Source organism: Eptatretus burgeri, chromosome 13 (assembly GCF_056783735.1).
Source record: "Eptatretus burgeri isolate ZD-2024b chromosome 13, Ebu_testis_v1, whole genome shotgun sequence".
NCBI classification, from domain to species: Eukaryota; Metazoa; Chordata; class Myxini; order Myxiniformes; family Myxinidae; genus Eptatretus; species Eptatretus burgeri.
In genome coordinates, this window is record NC_140973.1 from 65,345,082 (window position 1) to 65,373,078 (window position 27,997).

Genomic DNA, 27,997 nt, shown 5'->3' on the forward strand with positions numbered 1-27,997 from the left:
ACATTGTGGGTCCATTGAACGAACAAAGTAAATCATACAAGAGTCGTTTTATACATCCCATATGGTCTAGTAGTTAGGATTCCTGGTTTTCACCCAGGTGGCCCGGGTTCGATTCCCGGTGTGGGAATTTTTTTTTTAACCCGCCTCGGTGGTGTCATGTTTCGACCGTTCAACCGTCTGTTTTGAATGTAAGAGGTTGTTGGTTCAAACCCCATCAGTCAGAGCACAGACGAACAACCCTCGGTTGTTCATCATGGTGCAGACTGCAGGCATTGACGGGCCTCATGGCCTCCTTCACCGTTGAAGTTCCTTCCAAGGGAACCCACAGGCACCTTGTTACCCCGAGCAGCGAAAAGGGGGTAAAAAAAATTGGTTCACTTCTGTCTGTCTGTCCAGAAATGTTAGTTGGTGATCCTTCGGATTTCGGAATCGGAATCCTTCGGATTTCGGTAATTATGTTGGTCGGTTGTGCGTGTCATTCTGTGTCTGTCTGTCTGTCTGTCTGTTTGTTTGTGTGTTTGTTTACCCTGTAGCAGCCACACAGTTTCAGCGATCATGACCAAACTGGGTACAGACGTCGGCCATGCTCCAACTTAGACACTTGTCGTTTTTGGTGAAGCTAGGTCAAAGGTCAAGGTCAAGGTCACCGAAAAACCGAAATTCTTATTTTCCGCAATAACGTCCGCTAAAATGGTCGTATCGACTTCCAACCAAATCTCAAATGTGCATCATCCAACCATACGTCTCATTGGGGGTGTCACACCAACACCCTTCTTCGCGGTCTGGGGTCGGATGTCAGGGGGTCGGGTCAAAACTTTCAAATTGCAGTAAAAACGCCATTTCAAGTCCGATTGACTTCCAAGTTATGATCATGACCAAACTAAGTGCTATAACTCATTAAACAGTAGCACTATCGACTTGTAAGAACCAAATTGATTTCCAGGTTTTTGTTTTTTCAGAGATCATAGAGATATGACAAAGTTATCCCGGCAATTCCTTGCTCAACGAGCAATTTCATTTGTCTGTTTGTCCGGGCGATGTTTCAGACATCCTTTGAGCTCGGAAGCTGAAAATTGGGTACAAAAGTGAAGATGTGCTTTGGCAAAAACAGTTGTTTTTTTGATACAACAATTAATTGATTAATGGCTTAATTATCATCGATTTATTAATTACTTATTTATTTTATTTCTCATCCTTGCAATACCTCACGCACCTTTTGAGCTCGAAAGCTGATATTTGGACATGACAGTGAACAAGTGATTTGGCTCTCAATTGGTGTCCTTGATTTATTGATGAATCAATGAATTGTTTAATTTTTCGATTAATTACTTCATTTTTCAAAAAGTTACACATTCGGATGAAACAGTGGTGGTTTTGATATGCTATTAGGCAATTGATTAAGAAATTAATTATTTTACGATTATTATTTATTTATTTTAATTATGTAATTAATAGTTTAATCAATCAATTATTGTACACCGCTCCCTCCCATACCAATTCCGACTCCATGTGCTGCAAGGCGGCATCGCTGGGTGCCGAAGGTGCCCTGGTAATCTCGTACGCTGGAATAATTGTTATTTATTTATTTGGCATGGAGGCTATGTACTTTGAATGTACCTCTACTTGTTTATACTCTATCTGCCTCATACACGGAAAGTTGGAAGTGATGAAAAACGGGTTGGTAGAAATCAAAACATGAATTCCAGCGTGACGGAATCACCATTTGCATGAGACTTTTCTGGATTCAGATTCATATTTTCAAGTTATATCCCAAAATATCATGATGATAATGCTTTTGTAATGACAAACATAACCAAGAGGAATGATCAGTGGAAAATAAATTCCAAGACCAATAGGACTTAATTAGAAATCATTAATTGAAATTGCGTGACGGAATCACACACCAAAGGACATAGGTTACGGGAAGGTATCTTTATTACGAAAACTCTGCTCGTATGCCGAATTCTTGCAACTGCGCGATACATCTAACAAAAGTTCAACTGATGAACAAATGAATTTCACCCACTTTCTGCTCGAAAGTAGTCTCATCCAATTTTCACGGCCGGTAAACGGTCGTGACGGAATCACAAAATATACAAAATATCCTATCTTCGAATACAGGCTCAACATATTGTTCATTGCAAAAAATGCAATAAAAGTTGAAAACGAACGAAAAGGGCGTTCGTTCTCTCTTTTGGTATTTTATTGAAACGAAAAACTAATTCTGCTCTCGTCAGAACGAAATTTATTTTTTGCATCGCTTGTCCAGCTTTACGTGGAATTCATGAAAAGTGGGGGGGTTTTTTTAAATTTATTTATTTTGTTTTTCAAGATGTCAGTGACACAAAATACACCAAAATACCAAGATAGTCATTTGTGGACGAGGTGGTCTTGCTGCTGTTCAGAAGTCATCTCGAATGTTTACTTACCGTTACAGTGTAAGTGTAGACATCTCAACGATCGTGGAGCACCAAACGAGCAGAGATCAATCAAATTGACGTGGCCAAGACCTAATGGACGAGTCACTTCATGTGACTGTGCTCAGCAATGTATTGACCCCAGGCTTTATTGGCCTTTCTGATGAGATCTCATGGAGGATCAAACTTATGACTCAGGCGGGGTTTTGCAGAAGGAGAGTAGGTGACCTCATTTGACAAGCGCCATCGGCAATCCATCTTGTTCTAGTGAACTTGTGAGAAGATGCAGGTACTTTCCACGTTGGCATTACTGCGAGACAGGACAAGTATGTGCCGAATGACTGTAAACAGAAGGCCAAGTCGTGGCTCCACGTCTGTCCTTCTCATCAACGTAACAACCTTGGTGTTGCTTTAACGGTTGAGGTGGCTAGCTTAAGATCTTTGGCTCTCCTGGTCGAACCCCAGTCGTACCGTTGAAATCACATCAGGTGGGTTGACTCAGCCTGTCATTCTTCCAAGGTCGGCAAAATGGAGGTTGGCCAAATGAGTATCAGCTTACAGGTAACGGGACACTGCATTAGCAGCACAACCGCACTTCCAAAAAAATGATGCAGCCAGCAGGCACAGGCTGCATACGAAACAACAACATAAACGATATCTCATGCCACCAATTATACCCTTCCAAATTCAAATGGTAATAAACATTAATGAAATGGGATACTGTCCTCCAGCCTATGAAATAGGATGGGATACTGCACTGCACTCAAGCCTGGAGCTCTGTAAGTCTTTGCCATAAGATGGTATCATGTATCTTATTTCATTATTTTTATTATAGTTTGAATTTGCTAATTTGTGGACACCTTGTAAGGATGAAAGTAATCTGAATCGAATCAAACCATGCCATTTAAAATACATACTCGAAAGCACTGATAAATCACCAAGAAGTGGAAGAGAGAATTGGAAGTCACAGATCGATTGATTTGTAGTGACGGCAATATGGTCGACCTGATCGGAAGTGAAGTGTTACTGTGTGCAGAATCCAAGAGGGCGTTGACGTGGCCTTTGGTAAGGGAAATCTCATGACATCACACCACCATTATACGAGACACCAGAGTGATACCTTGCGTATCGACGACAGGTCGCTCCAGGTCTATCAGTCTGTGCATCAATCCTTGCGAGTGTAATGGAAGTGAAACATTATGTTTTTAAAATTGATCCTACTTTCCATCCAATATGGGGTTTGACCACACTAAAACGGGTTTGCGTGTTTTCAGAAACGAAATGGGTCAAACCCATGAAATGCGGGTCACTTGCCATCTATGCTGCCTGTCTGGCAGTTAAACAAAATTTGAAATCATTCCAAACAGGAAACTTACTGTTTTTAAAGATGTTATAAAGTACACAAACAACAGGCACAAATAACTAATGCGACCTGTTAAATAAGGTGATGTAATAGATGGTGTTTTAAGGCATTTCATAAGGTACCACATAGGCAGTTGCAAACTGGCTTCGTGATCGGAAGCAAAGAGTGGCTGTGAGTAGGAGGATGTCTTGCTGGGAGGATGGAAGTAGTGGGGTACCTCAGGGATCAATACTCGGACCATTATTATTCGTAATTTACATCAATGATTTGGACAGTGCATTGAAGAGTAAGCTTTCCACATTTGCAGATGACACAAAGCTTTGAGGTGAGGTGGATAGTAGAGGGGGTGGTGATAAGATTCAGTAAAACATTGATACTTGTATGCATTGGACAAAAGATTGGCAGATGTAATTTAACTTGAGCAGGTGTAAGGTGTTGGGGATGGGGGAAGAACAATGAAAATAGTTTACATGATGCAAGGGGTAATTTTGGAGAATGTCACACAGGAGAAGGACCTGGGGGTGGTAATAGATATGGGAGGTAAGCAGACAGCACAATGCCAGGCAGCTCCAGGTAAAGCAAATGAGGTTTTAGGTTGTATTCAGAGGGGGATCATTTATAAATTAAAAGAGGTGGTGTTAACATTGTGCAAGAATTTAGTGAGGGCCACATCGAGAATATTGTGTGCAGTTTTGGTCACCACAACTCAGGAAGGACATGGTCTGCCATAGAGAGGGTTCAGCGCAGGGCTACTAGATTGATTCTGGGCCGAGCCAGACTCAGGTTCGAGGAGCGGCTGAAGGAGACAGGGCTTTATATACTAGAAGGGAAGTGGTTACGAGGTGATATGATGGAGATGTTTTAGATAATGAACGGTATAGACAAAATAACTGCAGAAAAATTATTCAGCACAGTAGATAGTGATAGGACCAGGGGCCATAGTCTGAGAGTAAAGAAGAGGAGAGTTAAGACCCAAGTAGTAAGTCAGGACAGGGGTCTTTGACTCAGGGAGTAGTTGATGCTTGGAATGGTCTCCTTGGAAAGGTCGTGGCAGCAGAAACAGTAGATAAGGTTAAATTGGAATTAGATAGGTACCTGGAAGTTATGGAAATATAGGGGTACAGGGACGTTGGCAGGGCTTTTAGGTAGCTGGAGCATGGATGGGTGATTGTGTGCATCTGTGTTGAGTGTGGTCTGTAGGAGTCTCGTTAAGGGGTGGTGTGTGTTTGATGTTATGTTTCTCACCCAAGAACATCCGTCACCCACACCCCCCCCCTTCCCTGGAAAGAAGCAAAACGACAAAAAAAACTTTTTTTTAAATTGTATTTTTATTTTTTTTGAATGAATGATCTCGTGTTGATGTGGCGCAGGCACGATGAGCCAAATGGCCTCCTCCTATGTCTCCATTCCTTGTGATTCCTGATAAAACGCTGTGTGAAGGGTAAAGCCCAAGAGAAGAAGCAGTCAGTAGGTAGGCGAATCGTTAAACAATCAATGAGATTCTTCAGAACATTTCCATTAATCTAAAGATAGACAGTTTGCAATGCAATATATATTGTGAAAGGTGAAGTTTCAAAAGAAAATTCTGCAACCTTTAAAATCTTTATTTTGTTTCAATTGAATTATATACATGAACACTGTAAAACTCAAATCACCTTCTTGGCACTTTCAAAAACCTTCCGTTTAGCAGTACTTGGACAAAATATTATAACATTTTACATCATCTCGACAAATCAAATTTGTCACTCGCAGACCCTCCCCATGTCCCTTTTTCTCAATACTGCACGAGGTATGGTGTTCTATGAACTCATTATCATTATTGTGGAGATTTTTTGTTGCGTCACAAGTCGTGTAAACGTACAAGGGAACGACAGGTTCATGTGTGTGAAGAGGTCTCACAAGAGCAGAGCCTCAGAGAAGAAGCAGTCGGTGGGGAGGCGAAGGGTTAAACAATCAATGAGATGCCTCCGAACATTTCCATGAATTTAAAGATAAATAGTGTACAAGGGAATACATATTGTGAAAGGTATTTTAAAATTATACCAAGGTTAGTAGCAAGAGTAGATTCAAAACCTCATAATCCTGACACCCCTGAGTGGTAATTATGGGAAAGATAATTACTTTTATTATCTTGTACAGATTGTGACTCAAAAAGACTCTTGAAATATGTTAACATTCCAGATACATATTATCTATCTATAATTCCAGCAATCTGTGTGTGTGTGTGTGTGTGTGTGTGCGTGCGTGTGCGTGTGCGTGACCGCTGTTTCTCGACAACCACTGGTCCGATCTAATTGAAACTTGCCAGGTATATTGCTGGGGACCTGAGGATGTGCCTTTTCAAGGTTTGATATTAATCGGACAAGTATGCCTGGTGTTGGCGCAGTGGTGAGGGTAGCGGCTTGGGATCCAAAAGGTCCTGAGTTCAAGCCCCGTTGGGCCACTGAATTAATACACCAGGCGGTTGACTCAGCCTGTCATCCTTCCGAGGTCGGCGAAATGAGTACCAGTGTACTGGGCCGGTGTATACCCTGGTTGAAATAGGTGTACCATATCCCTGTGTCGTAAGAGGTGACCAGGGTTGCGTCAGGAAGGGCATCCGGCGTAAAACATGTGCCAAATCACTATGCGGATCATGCGGATGATTCGCTGTGGCGACCCCTAAAGGGAGCAGCCGAAAGAAGAAGAAGAAGAAGAAGAAGAAGATATATATATATTGTGATAAATCATTTAATCTCACCAAGTCATTCGCGTCAGTCAGGCTTGGATAATTTATTAATTTATAAGCATTTTTCACATTAATATTTTTTGCTATACTATATTTCTGTCGTTCAGCCTGTGCCTTTTCTAATAATTTGATGAATCAATATCCAGTTCTTGGGATACACCAAAGATAGAACCATCTTTTCCAACATAAGTCATTTATATGAGATAAAAAATAATGTCATAAATTTTTTTATTTTTGTTGAGTTGAAATAACACATAGACATAATTGACCACAACACTTGGAAATTAATTATTGGACTTGAAATGTTTGATAAACACCATCTGTCAGAATTTTATTACTTCAACAAGTGGTGGAAGACCATAACTATCAAAATAATATTTGTCTTGACTATTAAAAATACAAACCCAATGAGAACCGTTCCCATTATTATCTTCTAAGTTCATAATAATATTCTTTGTATGTTTCGACACGTTTGTTAATTCATCTCATACAAATAACCACATTATGAATTTTTAATTTCTTACAACATTTGATAAGTTCTAAATTTCATGTTGTATTCTTTCCAAATTCTATAAACCACTCATCAATGCTCATTTATTTCTTAGAAAGATATAATCAATTACCCCTTTTAGTTCTGGATTAGTTTCTAATATCCCAAGACCCCAGATTTTAGTTTCTTTAACTCACTCTTACAATGTTAATATTTTGCTGGACCAAGAGAAACCTCCTCAAATATTTGACCTTCATTCCTCAATCACATATGTTCCTCTTCTGAAATATAGTAATAATCTTCACCTTCAACTTCTCCAGGGCTTATTGCTCTAGTTGTTGTTGATACAATACTAACTAACTACATGGTGCTTTTTAAGCAAATTTACAATATTCTCATTTGTATTATTCAAGAACCTTCGTTTATGATCATTTTTTCCAGAAGCAGATTTACCCACAAGATTTATAATAATAGTTGCCATTTATATATGTTATTGTTTATAAAATAAAATATATGCCTTAATATCACATCTTGTTTCACAACAATATATTTATATTTTTCAGTCGTGTGCTTCATATAATCCCCAAATTCCTTTTTACGACATAATGTAGAACAATTGTCTCTTCAAAAATTGTTAACATCTCTTGAATATAACTTGAATTAAAAGAACAGAATTAGCATTGTTTCTTATTGAGTGACGAGGGAGTTGAAAGTATGATTGACTCAGATAAATACAATTACAAGAAGAATGTCTCCCTCTTGTGTAGTAGCTGTGCATTACCGTTTGGTTTCTCTCATTAACACAATCATCAAATATAACGAGGTTCTTTTTTGATTTATTCAAATCTTTGGGAGAAGGTATATCATCCGTATTATCACTAAGAATACAAGTTATCGGCTTTGATTTCTTTTTATATCTCTATGTATCACAAAATAGTTGTATTATATCTTCAATTTGTAATCATTTAGTTTGTTTTGAAGTTTAAATAAACCGATTATATCTTCTTTTTGAAGACCAGCATTAAAACCTTGTGAGAGTAGTTGATACTCAGGTTGAAAACTTGACTTTGTGAAAATTATCATAATCTAAAAAGTTGGGAGTAAGGAGCATCTTTAAAAGAAAGTAGGTTTTTCCACATCCGCTTGAACCAACTATGAGACATCCTGATGAATTTGGAAGATTTTTATGGTTGTTAAATTTTATCTTATTTTCCCAAATGGGTAAAAAAATCATTCATTTATATGTTTGGAAAACAGGTTATTAAATTTTTTATTGGCTTTTTTGGAAACTCTATGTTTTATCCGAAGTTCAGGTTTAATTTCAAGATAATCCATTATTTTATTTATACAATATCTTGTGTTGATGTTTCCCTGAAAATGACAATCGTTAATAATATAAATCATCAATCCACGAAACATGGTAGTCATTTCTTCAGTCTCTTCTCGTGTAAGAAAAGGTGTATTATCACCCTCATACTTTACATTCATTTCTCGAATCAATCTTGTAAAGTAATTCATTTTTGGTGTAAATCTCAAAGAATTATGTTCCTTTTTATATTTTTTATTATCATTAATTAGAAGATAATCACAGAACATACATTATTTATAGGCTTTTGATTCTGTGTTTAATCCCCATCTTTCACACGCAGGACAATTCTCAAATTTGTCATGTGGAGAATCAGAAATTCAAGAGGCTCAAAATCTAGTAAACTATTCATATTTATAAAGTAAAACTTTACTTCAAATAAAATTCATCTTCGGTATTATCTTCTGTACTTTCATTGGTGCTTTCACAATCATCTATAAAAATACTTTCATAACTATCATTTCAACACAAATGATCGGTATCATAACTGTCTTCTGTTCCAACAGAAATATGATCATCACCCTCATAATCTTCAAAATCTTCAGTTGAATAATGACTCATATTTAATGAGAAGAAAAAACAAGCCTGGTGTTGGCTTAGTGGTTAGGGTGCTGGCTTGGGATCCTCAGGTCCTGAGTTCAAGCCCTGTTGGCCGCTGAATTAAAATACACCAGAAGGTTGACTCAGCCTGTCATCCTTCTGAGGTTGGCATAAATGGGTACCAGTGTGCTCGTAAGGGGGACAACTGCATCAGTGGCATTGCCGCATCCCAACCAATGATGCAACCAGCAGCCACAGGCTGCACTCGATAGAGAGGGAGAGAGTAGAAAAAAACATAACCATCTATATCTAAATACTTTTTTTCATTAACAGATTCAACTACTACATTTTTTACATTAAAGGTAATTTTAAAATGATCCTCAACTACCATTGAACGAAATGTCATTTCACCTGGTATATTAACATCCTTTATTTCAGCAGGATTTACATCTTTAGGGTTGTTGAAAAAAAATACAAATTTCTCCTTGCATATTTCAGATTGTCTTATCTTTTCTTTCTGAAGCTTCATCCATGAGGTTTTTCTTTTTTGATACTTTATCTTGTTTCATTGCTTTTTCTAGTTTTGAATATATTGCCAGAGGGAGAGGAGAAACTTTTGTTGGAGTGACTTTAATTGATGTTCTTCCAGATATACTAAAAGCCCTTCCACTGAAGGAAATTGAAGAACTCATATTATTCACCATAATTGTTTTATCCAATAGTTGTTATATTTATCTTTATTCAATTTTACATCCTCGACATATTTCTCAGTATCTTTAACAAATGAAGACATTGATTGAAACTTGTCTTTTGTGTCTTGATACATTGTATTTATTAAGTGAAAAAAGTTGGAGGATAAAATAGTTTTTAGCACAGATTCACCTTTAAATTAAACGGAATTTTCATCAAGAAAATTTTATTTCAAGCAAAGTTTTGTTTTATAAATATGGTGAATACAACGTACTGTGATGTTTGTAATCATTACTATAAATGTTAGAAAAAAACACCTTCAAACCAACAAGCACACATTCAATCTTTTCAGACAAATATCTCCACTTGATCAAGAAACAAAACAGTGTGATGATAGATGTGATAATGATAAATATTTTTTATTTTATTTATAATAAACACCTTCAATCACGCAAGCACAAGAACAATGAAGAAAGGGAAGGTGCCACTAAATTCTCCATTGAAAACACTGATGGGGCATTTAAAGGACATATAAAAATAAGACTGTTTCTCGTTCAAGACCCTGGACCATCTTCAATCATGGAAGCTGTTGATATGGTTAAACAAAGTATTGAAACTATATATTAAAAACACATAAAGTGAAATGAAAAATTTTAAGTTTTTTTGGGAGTAAAATTGAATATGGTCAGAGAAGGTGATGAAACTACCATAGGAGGACAAACCCTCACTTTATCTCATCATTTCAAGATTTTGTAAGATGTGATGTTTACGATGAACTCCAGAGACAAGAACAAATGTTGATAACACTGTAGTAGGTCGTGGATTTGCGATTACAAAAATAATCTTTTGAGATGTACACATCTTAAAATCAGATCCTCTTCAATCTTCTCCTTATATTGATTTACCAAAAGAGATAAAACTTAAGAAAGCAGTTGTTAATATTCAAAACAAAGATAATAAATGTTTTCTATGGTCTGTTCTTACTCACTTACATCCTCCACAATGGAAACCTGAAAGGTGTGAACATTATAAGAAATACGAGAACACATTAAATGCTAAAGATTTAAAGTTTCCAATGTCATTGAGAGATATTCCTAAATTTGAGAAAATGAATAATCTATCTGTTAATGTATATGGATTAATAGATACAAACAGAGTTCAGACATTAAAAATTTCAAACAACCATAGAAATGATGAAACACACATTGACCTTCTCAACTTTACTTCAAAGGAAAAATCAAATTATGCTTTCATCAAAAATTTATCAAGATTAACCAAATCACAATTATACAAGAGAAAATGTAAAACGTATCCTTGTAAGAGATGTCTCAACTCCTTTCACACAAAAGAACGATTAAATCAACATTCGAAATATTGTAGTGATCATAAATCAACCGTAATCAATTTACCAAAAGCAGGTTCCAACATATCATTCAAAGATTTTAACAAATCTACAAAACATCCGTTTGTGATATCTGCTGATTTTGAAAGTATCCTTTCTTGAAAAGATCTTGAAAAGATAGATACTGTTTCTCCAAATCCAAATAAATCATACAGAAATAAATATCAAAAACATACTCCTTGTGGTTTCTGTTATTATATCACATCATCTGTTGGTGATGAATACAACAAGTTTGAACTTTATTGAGGAGAAGATGCCTCAGAGGAGTTTGTAAAACGATTGGAAAAAGACTGTACAAGACAAAGAGAAATAATGGTTAAAACCTATAAACCAATGTCATTAACAAAGGGAGAGAAAAAGGAATTTAGAAAGAACAGTATCTGTCATATTTGTGAGGAGAAAATTGAGGGAGAGGTTAAAGTTAGGGATCATTGTCATCTTACTGGAAAATATAAAGGTCCCATTGTAATCCCATTGTAATCTTAATTACAAGCCCCCAAACTTTATTCCTGTCTTTCCTCACAACAATACTCACTACGACACACATCTATTTATAAATGAACTTTCAAAGATATCTGGAGATATTTCTGCCATTCCGAACACAGATCAAAAATACATCTCATTCACAAAAACAATTCATACATTCCCCATAACCCATATCAGAATTCTTGACACATACAAGTTTATCGAAAGTCCATTACCTAACTTAGCATCAAATATTAAAAACTTCCCGAATCTTAAATCACATTTCTCAAATCATGAAGAGAATGATCTCTTATCACAAAAGGGAATATATCCGCATGACTGCATGGATTCATTTGAGAAGTTTAAAGAAACACAACTTCCTTCAAGGGAAAGTTTCCACAGCAAGTTGAATAAAACTTTTATTTCCGATAGAGATTATACACAAGCTAAAAAGGTTTGGGAGAAGTTTAATATAAAGAATCTTGGGGAATATCATGATTTGTATCTTAAAACTGTTGTATTGTTATTGGCTGATGTGTTTGAAACTTTTCGAACAGTCAGTCATAATAAAAAATTCTTATGGATTAGACCCCGCTCACTATTACACGGCCGCGGGTTTGGCTTGGAGTGCTATGTTAAAAATGACAAAACAGAATTTGAAATTAATCAGTGATATAGATATGCTTTTAATGATAGAGAAGGCTAAAAGAGGAGGAATATCTCAAGTATGTTCCAAGAGATATGCTAAAGCAAATAACAAATATCTTCCTGATTATAATAAGAATGAGGACAACTCTTACGTGATGTATTATGATGCTAACAATTTGTATGGGTGGGCTGTGTCTCAATCTTTACCTTATGGAAAACTTAAACGGGTTAAAGAAAAACATTATGGAAAAGTTTCACAAGACATTTTTGTCTCCTCTCAAAAAGAATTGGATGAAGCTGAAGTTGGATATTGTTTTGAGGTTGATTTAAAATATCCAGAAGAACTTCATCACAAACATAAAGACCGAATTATGCCCCTGATAATGAAAGTCCAAGAAAAGAATGGTTAAGTGATTACCAACAGTCATTTAATATAAAAGATAAATCTACAGAAAAAGTACTTAATACATTAAATGAAAAAGAAATTTATGTTTTGTATCAAAGGAACTTGAGACAATATTTATCTGCTGGTTGAGAGTGGGGAAAATTCATAGGATTTTGAAATTTAAACAAAGTCATTGGTTAAAGAAGTATATTGATTTTAATACAAAAAGGAGAACAGAAGCAAAAACAGATTTTTAGAAGGACTTTTATAATTAATGAATAATGCTGTATTTGGAAAGACTATGGAAAATGTAAGGAATCGAAAAAAACACAAGACTTGCTACATCTTGGAAACAGGCTTCAAAGTTAATTAATAGACCAAGTTTTGAGGAAGCGGAGGTGTTTTCAGAGAACTTTTGTGCTATTCATTTGAAAAGAGAGAGTATTGAAATGGATAAACCTATTTCTATCGGAACAACAATTCTTGACTTGTCAAAGTCGTTAATGTATGACTATAACTATAATAATTTAAAATCAAAGTATAAGGATAATGACATTGTTATATGTGGATACAGATAGTTTTATATTAGAAATTAAGACAAGTGATGTATATGAGGATATCATTGATGATATTGATATCTATGATATAAGTAATTATAAGTCAGGTGATGTGTTGTTTTCATCAAAGAATAAAAAGGTTATTGGTAAGTTTAAAGATGAATTGGGTGGGAAGGTCATGAGTGAATTTATAGGATTGAGATCAAAGTCTTATGCGTTCACGTACAGTATATTGATAATAATAACATTGAAAGGTGTGATAAAAAGCTAAAGGGAATATAAAAAAATATAATGAAGGAAACAATAAACTTTAAACATTATTACAACTGTTTAACCTTAAAGAAGGAAGAGTGCAGAAAAATGAATACAATAAGAAGTTATAAACATCAATTATATACAGAAAAGATAAATAAGAAAGCATTAGGAGCTTTTGATGATAAAAGATATATTTTACAGAATGGAATCAATTGTCTGCCTTATGGTTATAAGTATAAGTGTTAGGATATTGGGTTGGGAATTTTAACAGGCCACCCCCATCTTTTTACTGATTTATAACTGATAGAACCAAGCAATAACCAAACCAAGGAGTGGAGATGTAATCAGCCTTGGTATTTAAATGGGAAATATAAAGAATGTGAGAAATACCAAATAAGTCTTATTGAAGAAATAACCAGGGTAAAAGGAGATAAAACAAATAAACGGATAAATTTAATTACAAATGAGTTGGAGGATGTAAAGAAAAAAAATCCTTGAATGGACTGAAAACTATGATGGTTATCAATTGAACAATGGAAAAACAATTTACTCTCTCTCTCTCTATCGAGTGCAGCCTGTAGCTGCTGGTTGCATCATTGGTTGGGACGTGGCTATGCCACTGATGCAATGTCCCCCTTACGAGTACACTGGTGCTCATTTTGCCGACCTCGGAAGGATGACAGGCTGAGTCAACCTCCTGGTGTATATTAATTCAGCGGCCAATGGTGCTTGAACTCAGGACCCTATGATCCCAAGCCGCCACCCTAACCACTAAGCCAACACCAGGCTTAACAATTTAGTACAATCTCAAAATGATATGTGGCTCAGCAGGTGGTCAAATAAAAGCATTAAGAGAAGTTTATCATTTCATTTCTGCTCAACAAAGACACTTAAACCAAGAACCAAGTTCCAAGTTATTCTTTGTGAATATACTCGATGGAAATGAAGTTATTCCCTAAAGTAGAACATAGACAAATATTCGTTGGTTTGCTCTTTGAGTGGAATGAAAATATGAAAGGGAAGAAGTGCTTTAATCAATGTCTCAATCTTTCATATTCTCAATTTTACATTTGCTTGTATGGGAGGGAATGGGATAGGTGGGGAGAAAATCAGTCTCAATTTTACATTTTCTTGTATCGGAGGGAAGGGGATAGGTGGGGAGAAAATCAGTCTCCTATTTTGAGCTTTTGGGGCTTGAGTCAGAAAGTTTTTCCCTTTTTCCCCATTCATCTGAATTGGTGTCCCAGAAAGCCCATTTATCATCTACTGACCTGAAAAGAAAGGGTATGGTCAATCATTGACATCTTTAGTGCAAAGCCCAATTGCTCTGGGCACTGGTGTTCAAGCAGATGGTGGCGAACCCAATCAAGAACTAGAACGGGCACTCGTAGAGCGTATACCTTCGCCGCAGCCACTAGTTACCTTTGTATTAAGTTGTCCACAACGCATCTCAATACAAATATGCATTTCGTGACCCCCATGACCTTTGACCCACAACCGCTACCTAGGGTGACAATACTATACCTTGTGTCATTTCAGAAGATGGGGAATTGAACACTGAACAATTTGGAGTTAATTTGATGTAAATCAGAAACATATTAACCGTTTTCATCATGAAAAAACGATGTTGACCTTTTTGTGACCTTGACCTTTGATCCGATCGCTCCCAAAATCTAATGGATTTGTCCTTTCATGATGCCAAACAAATCCAAAACAATTAAAGCCTCTCTGCATTTTGTTTTTTTGCGTTAAGTTGTCCACAACGCTTTCCGATATAAATGTGAATTTGTGTGACCCCCTTGACCTTTGACCCCCAACCGCTGCCTTGGGTGACAAAAGTACTATACCATGTGTCATATTAGAGGATGGGGAATTTAATTTTGAACATTTTGGAGTTAATTTGCGGTAAATCAAAACAAAATTGACAATTTAATCGCGAAAAAACGATTTTGACCTTTTTGTGACCTTGACCTTAACCTTTGATCCGATCGCTCCCAAAATCTAATCGATTTGTCCTCTCGTGATGCCAAACACATCCACAAATTTTCATGACAATCTGCGAAGTGGTTTTTGTGTAATGTTGTCCACAACGCTTCCCAATCAAAAACTCCATTTTGGTGACCCCTTTGACCTTTGACTTCCACAGACTAACTAGGGTTGCAAACACTATGCCATACGCTATATCAGTGGATCGGGATTTGAATACTGAACATTTTGGACTTAATTTGATGTAAATTGGAACAAAATTGACACTTTAATCGCAAAAAAACGATTTTGACCTTTTTGTGACCTTGACCTTGACCTTTGATCCGATCGCTCCCAAAAGCTTCGCCTGGCGTCCTTCAGTAACTGCAGATCATCTCTGAAAATTTCATGCAAATCGGTCCAGCAGTTTTTGCGCAATGTTGTCCGCACACATATTTACCAATAAATAAATACACAGGGGTCAATACAATACCTTCGTCAAACGAAGTTTGCGAAGGTAATTATCCGAGCAATGAACTTGCACAACGCTGGAAGCAGCGTCACCCCTCCGTAGTTGTTGCAGTCCTGGTGATCACCCTTCCCTTTCCAAAGAGGGACAACAAGGCCCCTCTTCCAGTCAGTTGAGATGATGCCTGTGTTCCAGGAAGAGCACAGAACTGCATGCAACGACAAGAGTACAGCATTTCAACTGTTGATTGTTGGTGGATTACAGTTGATTGGAAGGTCAGCAATAGGGAAAGTAACACCCCTGACATCCCACTCAACAGCTGGTGGATCAGCCTGGTACAGCAGCTCAAAATAACCTGCCCAGTGAGCCTTGACTTTAGACTCCTCTGTCAAGAGCCCACCACTCTCCGCTCTAACTGCAGTGCACCGAGGGACGGGCTTGGAGGAACGCAATGCATGAATTCCCTTGGAAGCAAGAATAGAATCACTTGATCACAGGTGATGCTCTCCCCCCCTCCCCCCAGAGATTCCTCACACAGAGGCCTCCTTCTCCACCCTCATCGCACGTACAGTTTTACGCCTCAACTCCATGAACAGCTCAGCTCTGGGATTAATCCTGGTCCGGCAACTCTGGTCAAAGCTAACCAGTGTCCCTTGAGAGACAAAATTCTTCTTCGCCCTATGGTCAGTTCCAAGACGACAACAGGCAACATCAGGGATGGTGGTTTTGAAGGCACTCCACAACTCTTCAGGATTCCCCGAAGGAATCAAACCCCCAAATACCCACTCAACCTGTTCGCAAACTCCTCAGCTACTCTCTCATCCTTGAGCTTGCCAACATCCAGCCTCGGCTGGGATGGTACCATTCTCTCAGATATAAGCTGAAACTTCAGAGTTTCTACAACAAGACTGGTCGGTATTGAGGAACTGAGCACTCCTGTTAACCCTATAGTTCTGAATCATCCTCCAGCGACCATCAATGAGCACATCTTCAATCTCCTTTGCCACACCAGCAGCGTTGGAATACCAAGTCCAGTGATGAGCCTGTGGGCGCTGAAACCATGAAACAGCCACCCTAAGTCCATGACTTCTTGCAAAGTCAAGGAACTTAGTGTGATTCTGGTTCACAGTTCCAGACCCATGAGGTCCAATACATGTCTCATAACCATCCCTTTCAGTTCCAGTCAATGCAATGAAATCCCCCAAGATGAGAAGAGTATCTCGCTTGGGGCACTGATCAACCAGACTCGAGTGTGGCATAGAATGCGTCCTTCACGGTGAGATCACTCACTCAGCTCAGTTGGAGCAGATACAGAAACCACAGAAACGACACCCAATAGGTGACAAATCCTGTCTCATGATATGCTCGTTGACCGGTGTTACCTCAATTACCATTGGAATCAGGTTAATGGACACAGCTACAGCAACTCCTTTGGTATGGTAACCATCAGAGCAATAGCAGGTGTAACCACCCACCATGATGTTGTCACTATCCGGTCTCCGAACCTCAGAGAGTGCTGCAATACCGATGTTCAATCGCTTGAGCTCAGATGAAAACAGACAGGTGATCATCCTCTCTTAGGGAGAGGACATTCCAGGCACACACCCGAAGGGAGTCTCAGGTTAACCCAAGGAAACCACAGATTGGTGGACTACACCTCAGCACCACCCTGATACACATGACTGCAATCTGACCCGGGAAGGTGACCTCATGGTTTTCTTCTTATCATAAAAGTGTGGGGGTCCCGAACGATTTGCCTCAATCCTTTCATCCGGTGGACTTTCCTCCGGAGGGCAGCTGCACAGGAGGTACTCCCACGGAGTGGGTTTCAATTTTATTTGCGTTTTTCTTGTGTTTTGCGGAGTGAAGGGTTTTATCGTAGCCGCAGTGCAAATCCTGCCACCAAACCTCCGAAAAAAGTAACCCAATTGCAGGACATCTGCAGACGCAGTTGGGCACAATATATGGATGGTCGTTGGCTCACAAGGAGCTCCTCCACCCTTTGAGAGGTTTTGTTTTTATCCTGCTGGGTGTACATATCCATACATCCTCCTCAACAGAAACCTAGTGTGGGTGACGGTTTAGTCGCCGACAACCCGACCATGAAACAGGGTTGTACAGGTTTACATGACACCTGTAGCAAGTCACATATCTCATAATGTAATTATGAGATTAACCTAACAGATTAACATAACATATAGTTTCATTAACCGTCACAACACATGTCAAACCACATCAATGGAGCCGTTTCTTAAGAGAATACGAACAGAATATGATGAGACACAACTCGCTTTACCCAATGTGTTTGTGCTTCGTGCTTCATCAGGGGTTCACAACTGTCAAAATACTTAACACACCTTTCTTCAGAATTTAAATGAAATTATTTGAAACAATAAGAGATTATCGGTTCAATTTATTCACAGAAATGTTATTCACATTTTATTCACAAAATTAAAAATTATTCCCCAACCAAACCTGAACCCAACCCAAACCCTAGCATTCAAACTCAAAGCCAAACTCAACCCTAACCCAAACATTCAAACCCGAACCCAAACATTCAATCCAAACCCCAACCCTAACATTCAAACACAACCCTAACCCTAACATTCAAACCCAAACCCAAACATTCAAACCCAACCCCATCCCTTACACACAAACCCAAATCCAAATCCTCACATCAAAAATCATTTCCAGAGTTTTTTGTTTCATTTAACAATTCTTTATTTCACAGTTCAATAATAATACAAGGTGAATGTATTCTATTTATACAACAATCTTGTTTTCTTTTCTTCCAGTTCTGTTGAAGAATGAAGTTTCAGTTGTTTCAAGTTTGAAGAAGTAGATAGGGGGACAGAGATGTTTCATGAATGTGTCTAGAGGATTCCCAGTTCTTCAGAACACTCTTTTGATATTGCTGAACAGGAATAAATAAAAATATTACTTATCTAACATCAAATTAAACTAGTACGTGCCCATACGTGCACGGCTGTACGTGCAAAGAAAATTAAAAAAAACTCAAACCGTGAGCCAGAAACAACAACCACACAGGCCGTTCCTTCGCTCTCGCATGCCCGTACGTGCGTGGCCGTACGTGCATGCCCGTACGTGCAAACCAAAAAAAAACAAAAAAAAACTTTCAAACTGCGAGCCAGAAACAACCACACAGGCCGTTCCTTCGTTCTCGCATGCCTGTACGTGCGTGCCCGTACGTGCAACCCCCCCCCCCCAAAAAAAAACTTTCAAACCGCGAGCCAGAAACAACCACATAGACCGTTCCTTCGCTCTCGTAAATGACGACTGGATTGAGGCATTGTGTTTGTCTATAAATGTGCATAAGAAATCGAGAAATTATGAGAATACATTGTCATCACTATCCGGAACTGGTGCGTGCCCGTACGGAATGTTCACATGCATTCCACGAATTATCGCTGGTATTGAAGTAACAACTGCTGTGATACTTACACACACATAGTTAATTAGAATCCAAATTAAAATCAAGTTTACCTCCCTGTCTTTGCTTGCAATGACATTCGCTGCCATTGACCATTACCGCTCCTACGCCACGGTAACTGAGGCACCGATCCCCATCGTAACCGGCACAGCATGTGACGTCATCGTTGGCCGGCCGCGCACCGGCCTACACAGCCACGCCTATGCAGCAACGTGTCCTTTCATTGGTTGGTAAATAAATGGCCATTACTTGGGAAGCACTTGTCCAATTAATATCAAACCTTGAAAAGGCACATCCACCGGGCCCCAGCAATATATCTGGCAAGTTTCAATTAGATCGGACCAGTGGTTGTCGAGAAACAGCGGTCACACACACAACGCACACACACACACACACACACACACACACACACACACACACACACACACACACACACACACACACACACACACACACACACACACACACACACAACACACATTGCTGGAATTATAGATAGATAATATATAATTTAATTAATTTATAATCAACTGAAGTTACTTCTCATCAAGCACCATGAAACAAAGAATGACATCAATATGTTTGGAACTCCAAAGGGCGCCAAGGTAGAACCCACTTTCCAAGTCTCTAAAATAGAACCTGCATGTCGAGTCTCCAGGGCAAAACTCTTTCCTGATATTCCCAAAATTTGTGTGTCTCCAAGGTAGGTCTCACATTGTGAGCCATCGAGACAGACCCTTTTCCCGAGTCTCCAAGATAGGTCTCACATTGTGAGTCATCCAGGCAGAACTCTTTTCCTGATTTTCCCAATTTTGTGAGTCTCCAAGGTAGAACTTGTATGCTGGGTCTTTGAGGTAGAACTCTTCTTGTGAGTCTCCAAAGTAGAACTTGTTTTGTGGGTCTCCAAGGTTTTTATCATTTAAAAGGTTCTCAAACAAATCAATGAGCTCACCTCTCGTTTTGACAAAGAGGGTGTTTTCACGTTGTCGATCTGAAACAATTTCCTTTGGAAGGAAATAATAAAGTTTTAATTAAATCCATTCATTTAACATCAGATGACTGCGTGAACTAATCAAGCTCTGTAAATATTTTTAAAATCCTTACCTTTCGAGAGTCAAGGTTCAAGTTCAGTATATCGACGTGAATGTGTAAATCAATATAGGTAGTTGGGAGAGCACTGTTTATCCCAGACACTTCAACGTCTTCCCCAGTCAGTTCAGCAACCTCCATTCTCAAACACAGAGATGAATCCAAGGTGTTTGAAATCAGCCTGTTCTGTCTTGCTTTATGGAGATGTCAGTTGAAGTGGAGTTGTTCATTGGTGAGAGATGTGGTTTGGTCATTGGTGAGAGATGTGGTTTATTCATTGGTGAGAGATGTGGTTTGTTCAAAAAGCCTGGGGAAATTGGGGGATTGGTGTTGAGACATTTCATCATTAATTCACATCAAAATACATATCTCATTAAATAAGTGAAGGGATTGATCTTGTCACTTTGAGTGTTGTTTTGGAAGGAAGCCTGGGCATTGGGCCAAAGTAATGAAAAAAAATTCCTGTTATACTTGAACAAACATTCAGTGACAAGTTTTATAAAAGATATTACACAATATACTCATTTGATAAAATGTTCTTCTGGTCCTGCTTGCTTGAAATTGTGGTGGTTATTTCATAAAATATTCATTTGTTTATTAATTGATTTCCGTCCTGTTGATTTGGAAGTTGGGTGGGATAGTCAATAAGTTTAAACAGTCTCCTCATTTACTTCAATGTTAAATATTTATACATACCAGGATTAAAAGATTGAGAGGTTATGTGATGGAGGGGAGAGGGTGTGTGGGGGAAGGGGTATTCAAGAAGTTTTCACATTTACTCAAATTTACTTTGATTTTCCCGAATTTTGATATTTTAAAGTAGGGGTTAAAATATTTCATGGATTAAAATATTTTGTTTGGGTCGGGGTGAAGACATTCCTTTGTTATTATTTATTTTTTTTCCATTATTTTTAATGAATTTTTAATATTATTTAATGTTATTATTTAAAATAAATAATATATTATTTAATTTTGACATTTTTCCAAATCCAAGAACTTTGATAATTTAATAAATTAATCAATTAATGACTTACTTTGACATTTTTTCCAATTTTTCTCAGAGCTCTCATTTCCACATGACTTACATGTGGAAGAGGAAGAGAGGGAGGATAAGGAGAGGGAAGAAGGGAGGCTGATGTTGTCCAAGATTGTGAATATTTGAACCCAAATAGTTGTTCATTGGTAACAACAGCTCTCCATTATAGGAACATGTATATCATGGCACATACATGGACAGGTGGTCAGTGCCAGTGTTTTCCAACTCAGTTATTGGAGCATTTAGATGAATATGATCATTGAATTGAGAAAAATATTTTGGTTTGAAGAGCTTTTAACAATCACAGCATGTATTCCATGTACTTGCTCCAGCTCTATCACATGATGAACTAGAGGGGGAGCACTCGGTAGAGTGCAAAACCTCCGCCGCCAATAGTGCTGGGTCACTTAAGTGAACCTAATATCCTATTCATTGTAGGTCAAAACGGATCAGACTCTACTGAACCAGGATTGAATAAACTAAACTAGATCGACGAGCATGTAGAAATGCCAAAAAAATATAATCAAAATTTTTTTGAAAAAAAAGTTGCAAAATTTCTGTTTTTTTTTTTCTCTAACAAATTTTTTTTGGGGGGGGTTGGAAATCACTTAAAACATGTAGAAATGCCAAAAAAAAATTCAAATATTTTTCAAATAAAATCGAAATTTTTTTGAAAAGAAGTTGCAAAATTTTCGAAGTTTTTTTTTTGGACCAAGTCCAAAATCTAATGGCATGATCCTTGGACGATACCTAATCCCCCCACCAAGTTTCGTCGAAATCCGTCCAGGAGTTTTTCCGTAATACTGTTCACAAACAAACAAACAAACAGACAGGGGTGAAAACAGTAACCTCCATCCACCTTCGATGGCGGAGATTAACAAATGGAAAAGTACCCTTTCTATGATTGGACAGGTTGACATGCCTAAAATGGATGTGTCCATGTCTGCCACATTTACACTCCGAATCGAGACATCCATAGGAGTCACATTGATAATGGTATGCCCCTAATGGACACACCCATCGTAGCCACATTGCCAGGCCCTTTCTGGACACACCCATCGTAGCCAGATTGTCACACCACTAATGGACACACCCATCCTAGCCACATTACCACACCACTAATGGACACAACCATCGTAGCCACATTGCTACACCCCCTCAGTTGCAACATTTCCACAACCAAACAGACATCTACAGAAGTCACATTGCCACAACCAAACAGACATCTACAGTAGTCACATTGCCACAACACAATAAACTATTCTCTCTGGATGTGCCATCTGCTCACTTTTAGCAAATCCTTTGCATTCTTATAGTCCATGGGCCCAGGCATATATCGGTACCATCAAAGGAAACCAAACAATAAGGCTACTAAGTTATTGGTAGGGACTATATGATTATTTCAATATGTGATAATCGTTCCAGAAGAGCAGCTTAGTGTATGTATTTTGCATTATTACCATTTTACCATTCTGAGGTATTGACGTTTTGGGGGAAAATCCAAAAAAAAAAAAAACCAAGGACCACTGGGAGGAAGTGGCAGAGCTGAAGTCCACGCAGGAGGAAGCAGACACCCGAATGCTTCTGCATGCTATGCATGCAGCAGAGGCTGGGTACAAGGCTGTGGTGATCACTGCCGAAGATAGAGATGTCCTTGTGCTGTGTCTTGCCTTCAATAAAGACATCCCATGCCCTGTGTTTCAGAAGTGTGGTACGCAAACCTGCACACGGTTCCTAGACATTGACAAGCTTGCTAGATCGATGGGAGACAGTGTCTGTGATGCCCTGGTTGGACTGCACGTGTTCTCCGGTTGTGATACAGTCAGTGCCTTTGCAGGCCGGGGAAAGATGGGCGCCTTGAAGCAAATGAAGTCGGATAAGAGCTACCAAGAGGCCTTCAGTCAGCTCAGTCATTCATGGGAAGTATCCACCGAGCTCTTTCAGAAGCTGCAAGAGGTCACCTGCCACATGTACGTGCCGTCTTCCAACACCACGAAAGTCAATGAACTCCAACATCAACTCTTCTGTGCCAGACGGGGAGAGATAGAGTCCAGTCAGCTTCCACCATGTGAAGACTGCCTCTTCATATACGTCCTCCGTGCAAACTACCAGGGTGCTACTTGGAGGCGCTGTCTGCAATGCTAACCCTATGTTCCAAGTCCCAAGGGTTGTGGATGGACCACTGATGATGACGGGAAGCTGGCCATCGAGTGGATACAGGGTTCTCCAGCACCGGATGCAGTGTTGTATCTGCTTTCTTGCAAGTGCGGACGGTCGTGAAAAACTCCCAGACTGCACGTGCCTTGCCAATAGCCTGAAGTGCACTGACATTTGCAAGTTGCGAACCTGCAGCAACCAGCCCGCTGATGTCGAGGAAGAGGTTGTAGACTTCGAGGACTCTGATGCTGATAACAGTGATGAAGACTAGACTACTGATCCATGGTGTGAATGTTTTGGCACAATCACAAGGACATTCATGGCTACAAATATGCATGAGTAAAACATAGTACATAAACATTCCACAGTTGCATGGTGAAATTTGGGTTATCCGTAAATTTCACATTTTGGAAGCTTGTTGGAACTAGGGTAGGGGAAGGGCAATTCCTTTAACTGTGGTAAAAACTTATAAAATGTTCATAAATGTTTTCATCCAACATGTGCATGTTGTAGGCTACTACGGTTCAGTAGCACTACCCAGGGAACTTGTATGACAATATTATAAATTAAAATGTACTGAAAATCACTAATCAGCAACATTTTGATAGGCGCTATTGTTCGCCCCTTTCTGCCATAAAACAAATTCTGTCTTCAGGAATGACAGAAAGGATTATTCGGATGGTATAAATAAAACATTTCAGATATATATTTGTAGTTTGCAGTTCATTCTAGCCACATGTGGAAACAGCAATTGCATCATTGTGAATGTTTCTGAGTTTGCCTTTTCGCTTTCATTATGCGGAGGGTGGGTACATTCCAGAGATGATAACTACCAATAAGCTGCCAGTCTGCAATGGTTATCACATCAAAATATGATCTATATATATATATATATATATATATATATATATATATATATATATATATGTATATATATATATATATATATATATATATATATATATATATATATATACATATATACACCAATTTAACAATCATAACTAATATTGGTTTCCTTAGATGGTACCGACAAGTGGAATTTTTCGCCTGGGCCCATGGACTATTAGGATAGCATAACCTTTACAAAGCAACTATTTTTTTAAACTCCGATCCTGAAAAATGGATCCACCACCATATATTTCATCTTCTTCTCCAGTGGCCATTACGACAACTTTATTTTGCCTTAAATTTTATATCTTATGTGTACACCCCCCACCCCTCACAAAACTTTTCTTCTGTATGCATCTTGTCACCCCTTGTGTTCTCCCCTAACTCTCAGTGTTACCTGCATCCGTCTCCATCTCATTTGTCTGTCTCTGTCTACTTTCTCCGTTCACCTTGCTGTTGGCGTTTCCCCTTTCTCTTGCTGTTTCTGTTCTCTGTACTAGTTCTTCCATGAGGCAAGACCATGTACTGCATGTGTGTGTATATTTTCAAAACCAATTTACTCTAATGATCATTCAGGTGTACACAGTCATTTTTTTATGACTACCTTAACTGTCATGCCAGATTTCCTCCAGTTGTAAGATATATTTGGTGCTTGTCTGACTTTGAGTGCAACAAAATGTACATTTGTTCTCAACACTTTTGAAGCACAGACAAAATGGGACACAATACAGGTGAAGAACATGTAGTTTAGACGAAGTTTGTAATAATTAGTAATGTGATGCATGTACCTGGGGTACTTACATGATGACAGATGGGATGGATTCGTTGAGGGGTGAAGGAGAGAACAAGCACCTCTTCTGACGAGCCTCTGGAAAAACAATAACAACATGAAAGGTGAAATATATTGACATCTCCAAACGTTTGATAAAATGCACTGATGGATCAGGTAATCTAATAAAAAGAGAACAAGGTGTTTTTATTTCATCCAGGAAGTGGTGGGAGGGGGGTGGGGGGGGGGAGGTTGGGGTCGGGAAGAGAGTTTAAGCAATTGTTATTTATAGTGCATTTACAAGGATTTACAAGGAATTGAGGCACAGAGAAGGCCATTCGGCCCATCATGCCTGCGCTACACCAATACCAGATTTAATAAGTCCGTCGATACCCCTTCCCTTCGTGTGCAGCCATTTGGCTGCTACACTGGGACTCATTTCACCGACCTCATAAGGATGACAGGCTGAGTCAACCCCCTGGTGTTAATTCAGTAACCAAGAGAACTTGAACTCAGGACCTGATGATCCCAAGCCACCACCATAACGGCTAAGCCAACACCAGGTTAAAACCAATAACACCAACACCACCACCACCAGTGCATGGGAATAACAATGGCAATAAATTAACTTTACGACCGAAATTATAATCACAATAATCTCCACAATTCAGGATATTCTTGCTCTTCATAGAGGGAACTATTAACAACAACTTGTGTAAAATGATAAATTCCCAAAATTTCTTTCAACTTAACATCTTTATCTTGGGGTGGGCTGTGTTTGAACCTGGTATATTTACGTCTAACTTCCCCAAAGTCCTGAAGTGCTTACCTGTTGAAGTTCCTGAGCATTGCGTGACCCATCAAAACTGTGCTGTTTCTGTTGTTGCTGCCGCTGTTGCCACCTGTCATCACTGGGAGGCTTCTGTTGCTGAAGTCCATAAAACTGTGCTGTTTCTTTTGTTTGTGCCTGTTATAATGGTGAGGCTTCTGTTGCTAAAGCCCCTCACAACTGTGCTGTTTCTGTTGTTGCAGCTTTTCACCAATGACTGTGAGGCTTCTGTTGCTGAAGCCCCCCACAACCATGCTATTTCTTTTGTTTGCGCCTGTTATAATGGTGAGGCTTCTGTTTCTGAAACCCCTCAAAACCGCTGCATTCTGGACCCATGGTGAGGATTCTGTTGCTGATGGTATCGCTTGTCACCACCATGGGGTTTTTGTTGCTGCTGCCACTGATTTCTGTTCTCATGGTAAGGCCTCTGTTCCTGATAGTAATGACTGACACCACCATGGAATTTGTTTTGTTGCTGCCATTGATTCCTGTCATCATGGTAAGGCCTCTGTTGCTGATGGTATCGCCTGTCACCACCATGGGGTTTGTTTTGTTGCTGCCACTGATTCCTGTGCTCATAGTGAGGCCTCTGTTGCTGATAGTATTGCCTGTCACCACCGTGGGGTTTCTCTTCATTTCTCGCACTTTTGTATGTCACTACTCTTTCATTCTGTGAAAACAATGTGCACAGAAGTCTATTCCCTTCTTCGTCATCTCTCTGGTTCTGTTCTGCCCGTTCTTTCCGTATCTGTTCTTCCTGTTTACCCCGTGTCTGTTCTTTCCGTATCTGTTCTTCCTGTTTACCCCGTGTCTGTTCTTTCAGTATCTGTTCTTCCTGTTTACCCCGTGTCTGTTCTTTCCATATCTGTTCTTCCTGTTTACCCCGTGTCTGTTCTTTCCATATCTGTTCTTCCTGTTTACTCCGTGTCTGTTCTTCCTGTTTACTCTGTGTCTGTTCTTTCCGTATCTGTTCTTCCTGTTCTTTCTGTTTACTCTGTATCTGTTCTTCCTGTTTACCCTGAATCTGTTCTTCCTGTTTACCCTGAATCTGTTCCTCCTGTTTACTCTGCATCTGGTCTTCCTGTTTACTCTGAATCTGTTCTTCCTGTTTACTCTGAATCTGTTCTCCCTGTTTACCCTGAATCTGTTCTTCCTGTTTACCCTGAATCTGTTCTTCCTGTTTACCCTGAATCTGTTCTTCCTGTGTACCCTGAATCTGTTCCTCCTGTTTACTCTGCATCTGGTCTTCCTGTTTACTCTGAATCTGCTCTTCCTGTTTACTCCGTGTCTGTACTTCCTGTTTACCCTGAATCTGTTCCTCCTGTTTACTCTTCATCTGGTCTTCCTGCTTTCTCTGTATCTCTTCTTCCTGCTCTTGCTGTATCTGTTCTTCCTGCTCCATACGCTTTTTATCCTTCATCTCACCTTGCAAGACCTTTTGTTCACATCGAAACACCTTATTTTCTCGATCACAAATCTCTTGTTCTCGTTGATCTGCTTCTCGCTGTTTACATAATAGCTCTTCCTCTATTGTGTTAATTATTTGCATTTTTTGTTTTAAATGCTCTTCTTTTTGGCGCATCTTGTTCTCCATTTTGTAAACATTCTCTTCTCTTTTCCTTAGCTCTTTTTCACGCTTTCTGATCTGCTCTTCCTCATTTATTTTTCTCATGTCGTCTTTATTGCTTTTACTCTGCTGTTCTTCCATGATTTTCTCAAACTTTTCTTTCTTTTTGATCCATAACTCTTCCTCATATTTTTGTTTTGCACCTTTTTCCAACACCTCTTTCTCTCTGAGCTGAACTAACAGCTCTCTTTCTTTTACACTTTCTTCTTTTTGGTGCATATGTTCACTTTCTTGCTGCAGTTTTTCTACAATTCTCAGAGCCTCTTCTTCCTTTGCTTTCTGCATTTCCAATCGTTCGTTTTCTTGCAGCTCCTTGAGCAGCAGCTGCTCTTCATCTCCATTTTTCTTCTGTTGATGTTTCCGGCAACGACGAAAACTGCAAGAAACAAAGGAAGTATTTCTAAGTTC

The 27,997-nt window shown here is 38.8% G+C and overlaps 1 protein-coding gene, 1 long non-coding RNA gene and 1 other non-coding gene across 4 annotated transcripts in view; 2 read left to right on the forward strand and 1 right to left on the reverse strand.

The window, feature by feature from the left end:
- The first annotated feature begins 55 nt into the window (after positions 1-55).
- TRNAE-UUC (transfer RNA glutamic acid (anticodon UUC)) lies at positions 56-127 on the forward strand. The gene has a single exon. It is a non-coding gene; the product is annotated as a tRNA-Glu (tRNA).
- A 4,987-nt stretch (positions 128-5,114) lies between these two features.
- Positions 5,115-27,997, reverse strand: part of LOC147014669 (uncharacterized) — a 37,268-nt gene continuing 14,385 nt past the window's right edge. The window contains exons 5-9 of one of the 2 annotated variants that reach the window (XM_085852826.1): positions 25,963-27,965; positions 25,166-25,232; positions 20,296-20,587; positions 20,144-20,195; positions 5,129-5,210 (exon numbers count right to left, since the gene is read on the reverse strand). In XM_085852826.1, coding sequence (XP_085708952.1) covers positions 26,273-27,965 — 1,693 coding nt within the window. In that variant the 3' untranslated portion in view covers positions 5,129-5,210; positions 20,144-20,195; positions 20,296-20,587; positions 25,166-25,232; positions 25,963-26,272. Of the gene's footprint in view, positions 5,211-20,143; positions 20,196-20,295; positions 20,588-25,165; positions 25,233-25,962; positions 27,966-27,997 lie in introns of both variants that reach the window. The other variant, XM_085852827.1, reaches the window with a different exon arrangement.
- On the forward strand, positions 5,154-26,301 carry LOC147014670 (uncharacterized). The gene is made up of 3 exons (XR_015050860.1): positions 5,154-5,251; positions 25,176-25,258; positions 26,166-26,301. It is a non-coding gene; the product is annotated as an uncharacterized LOC147014670 (long non-coding RNA).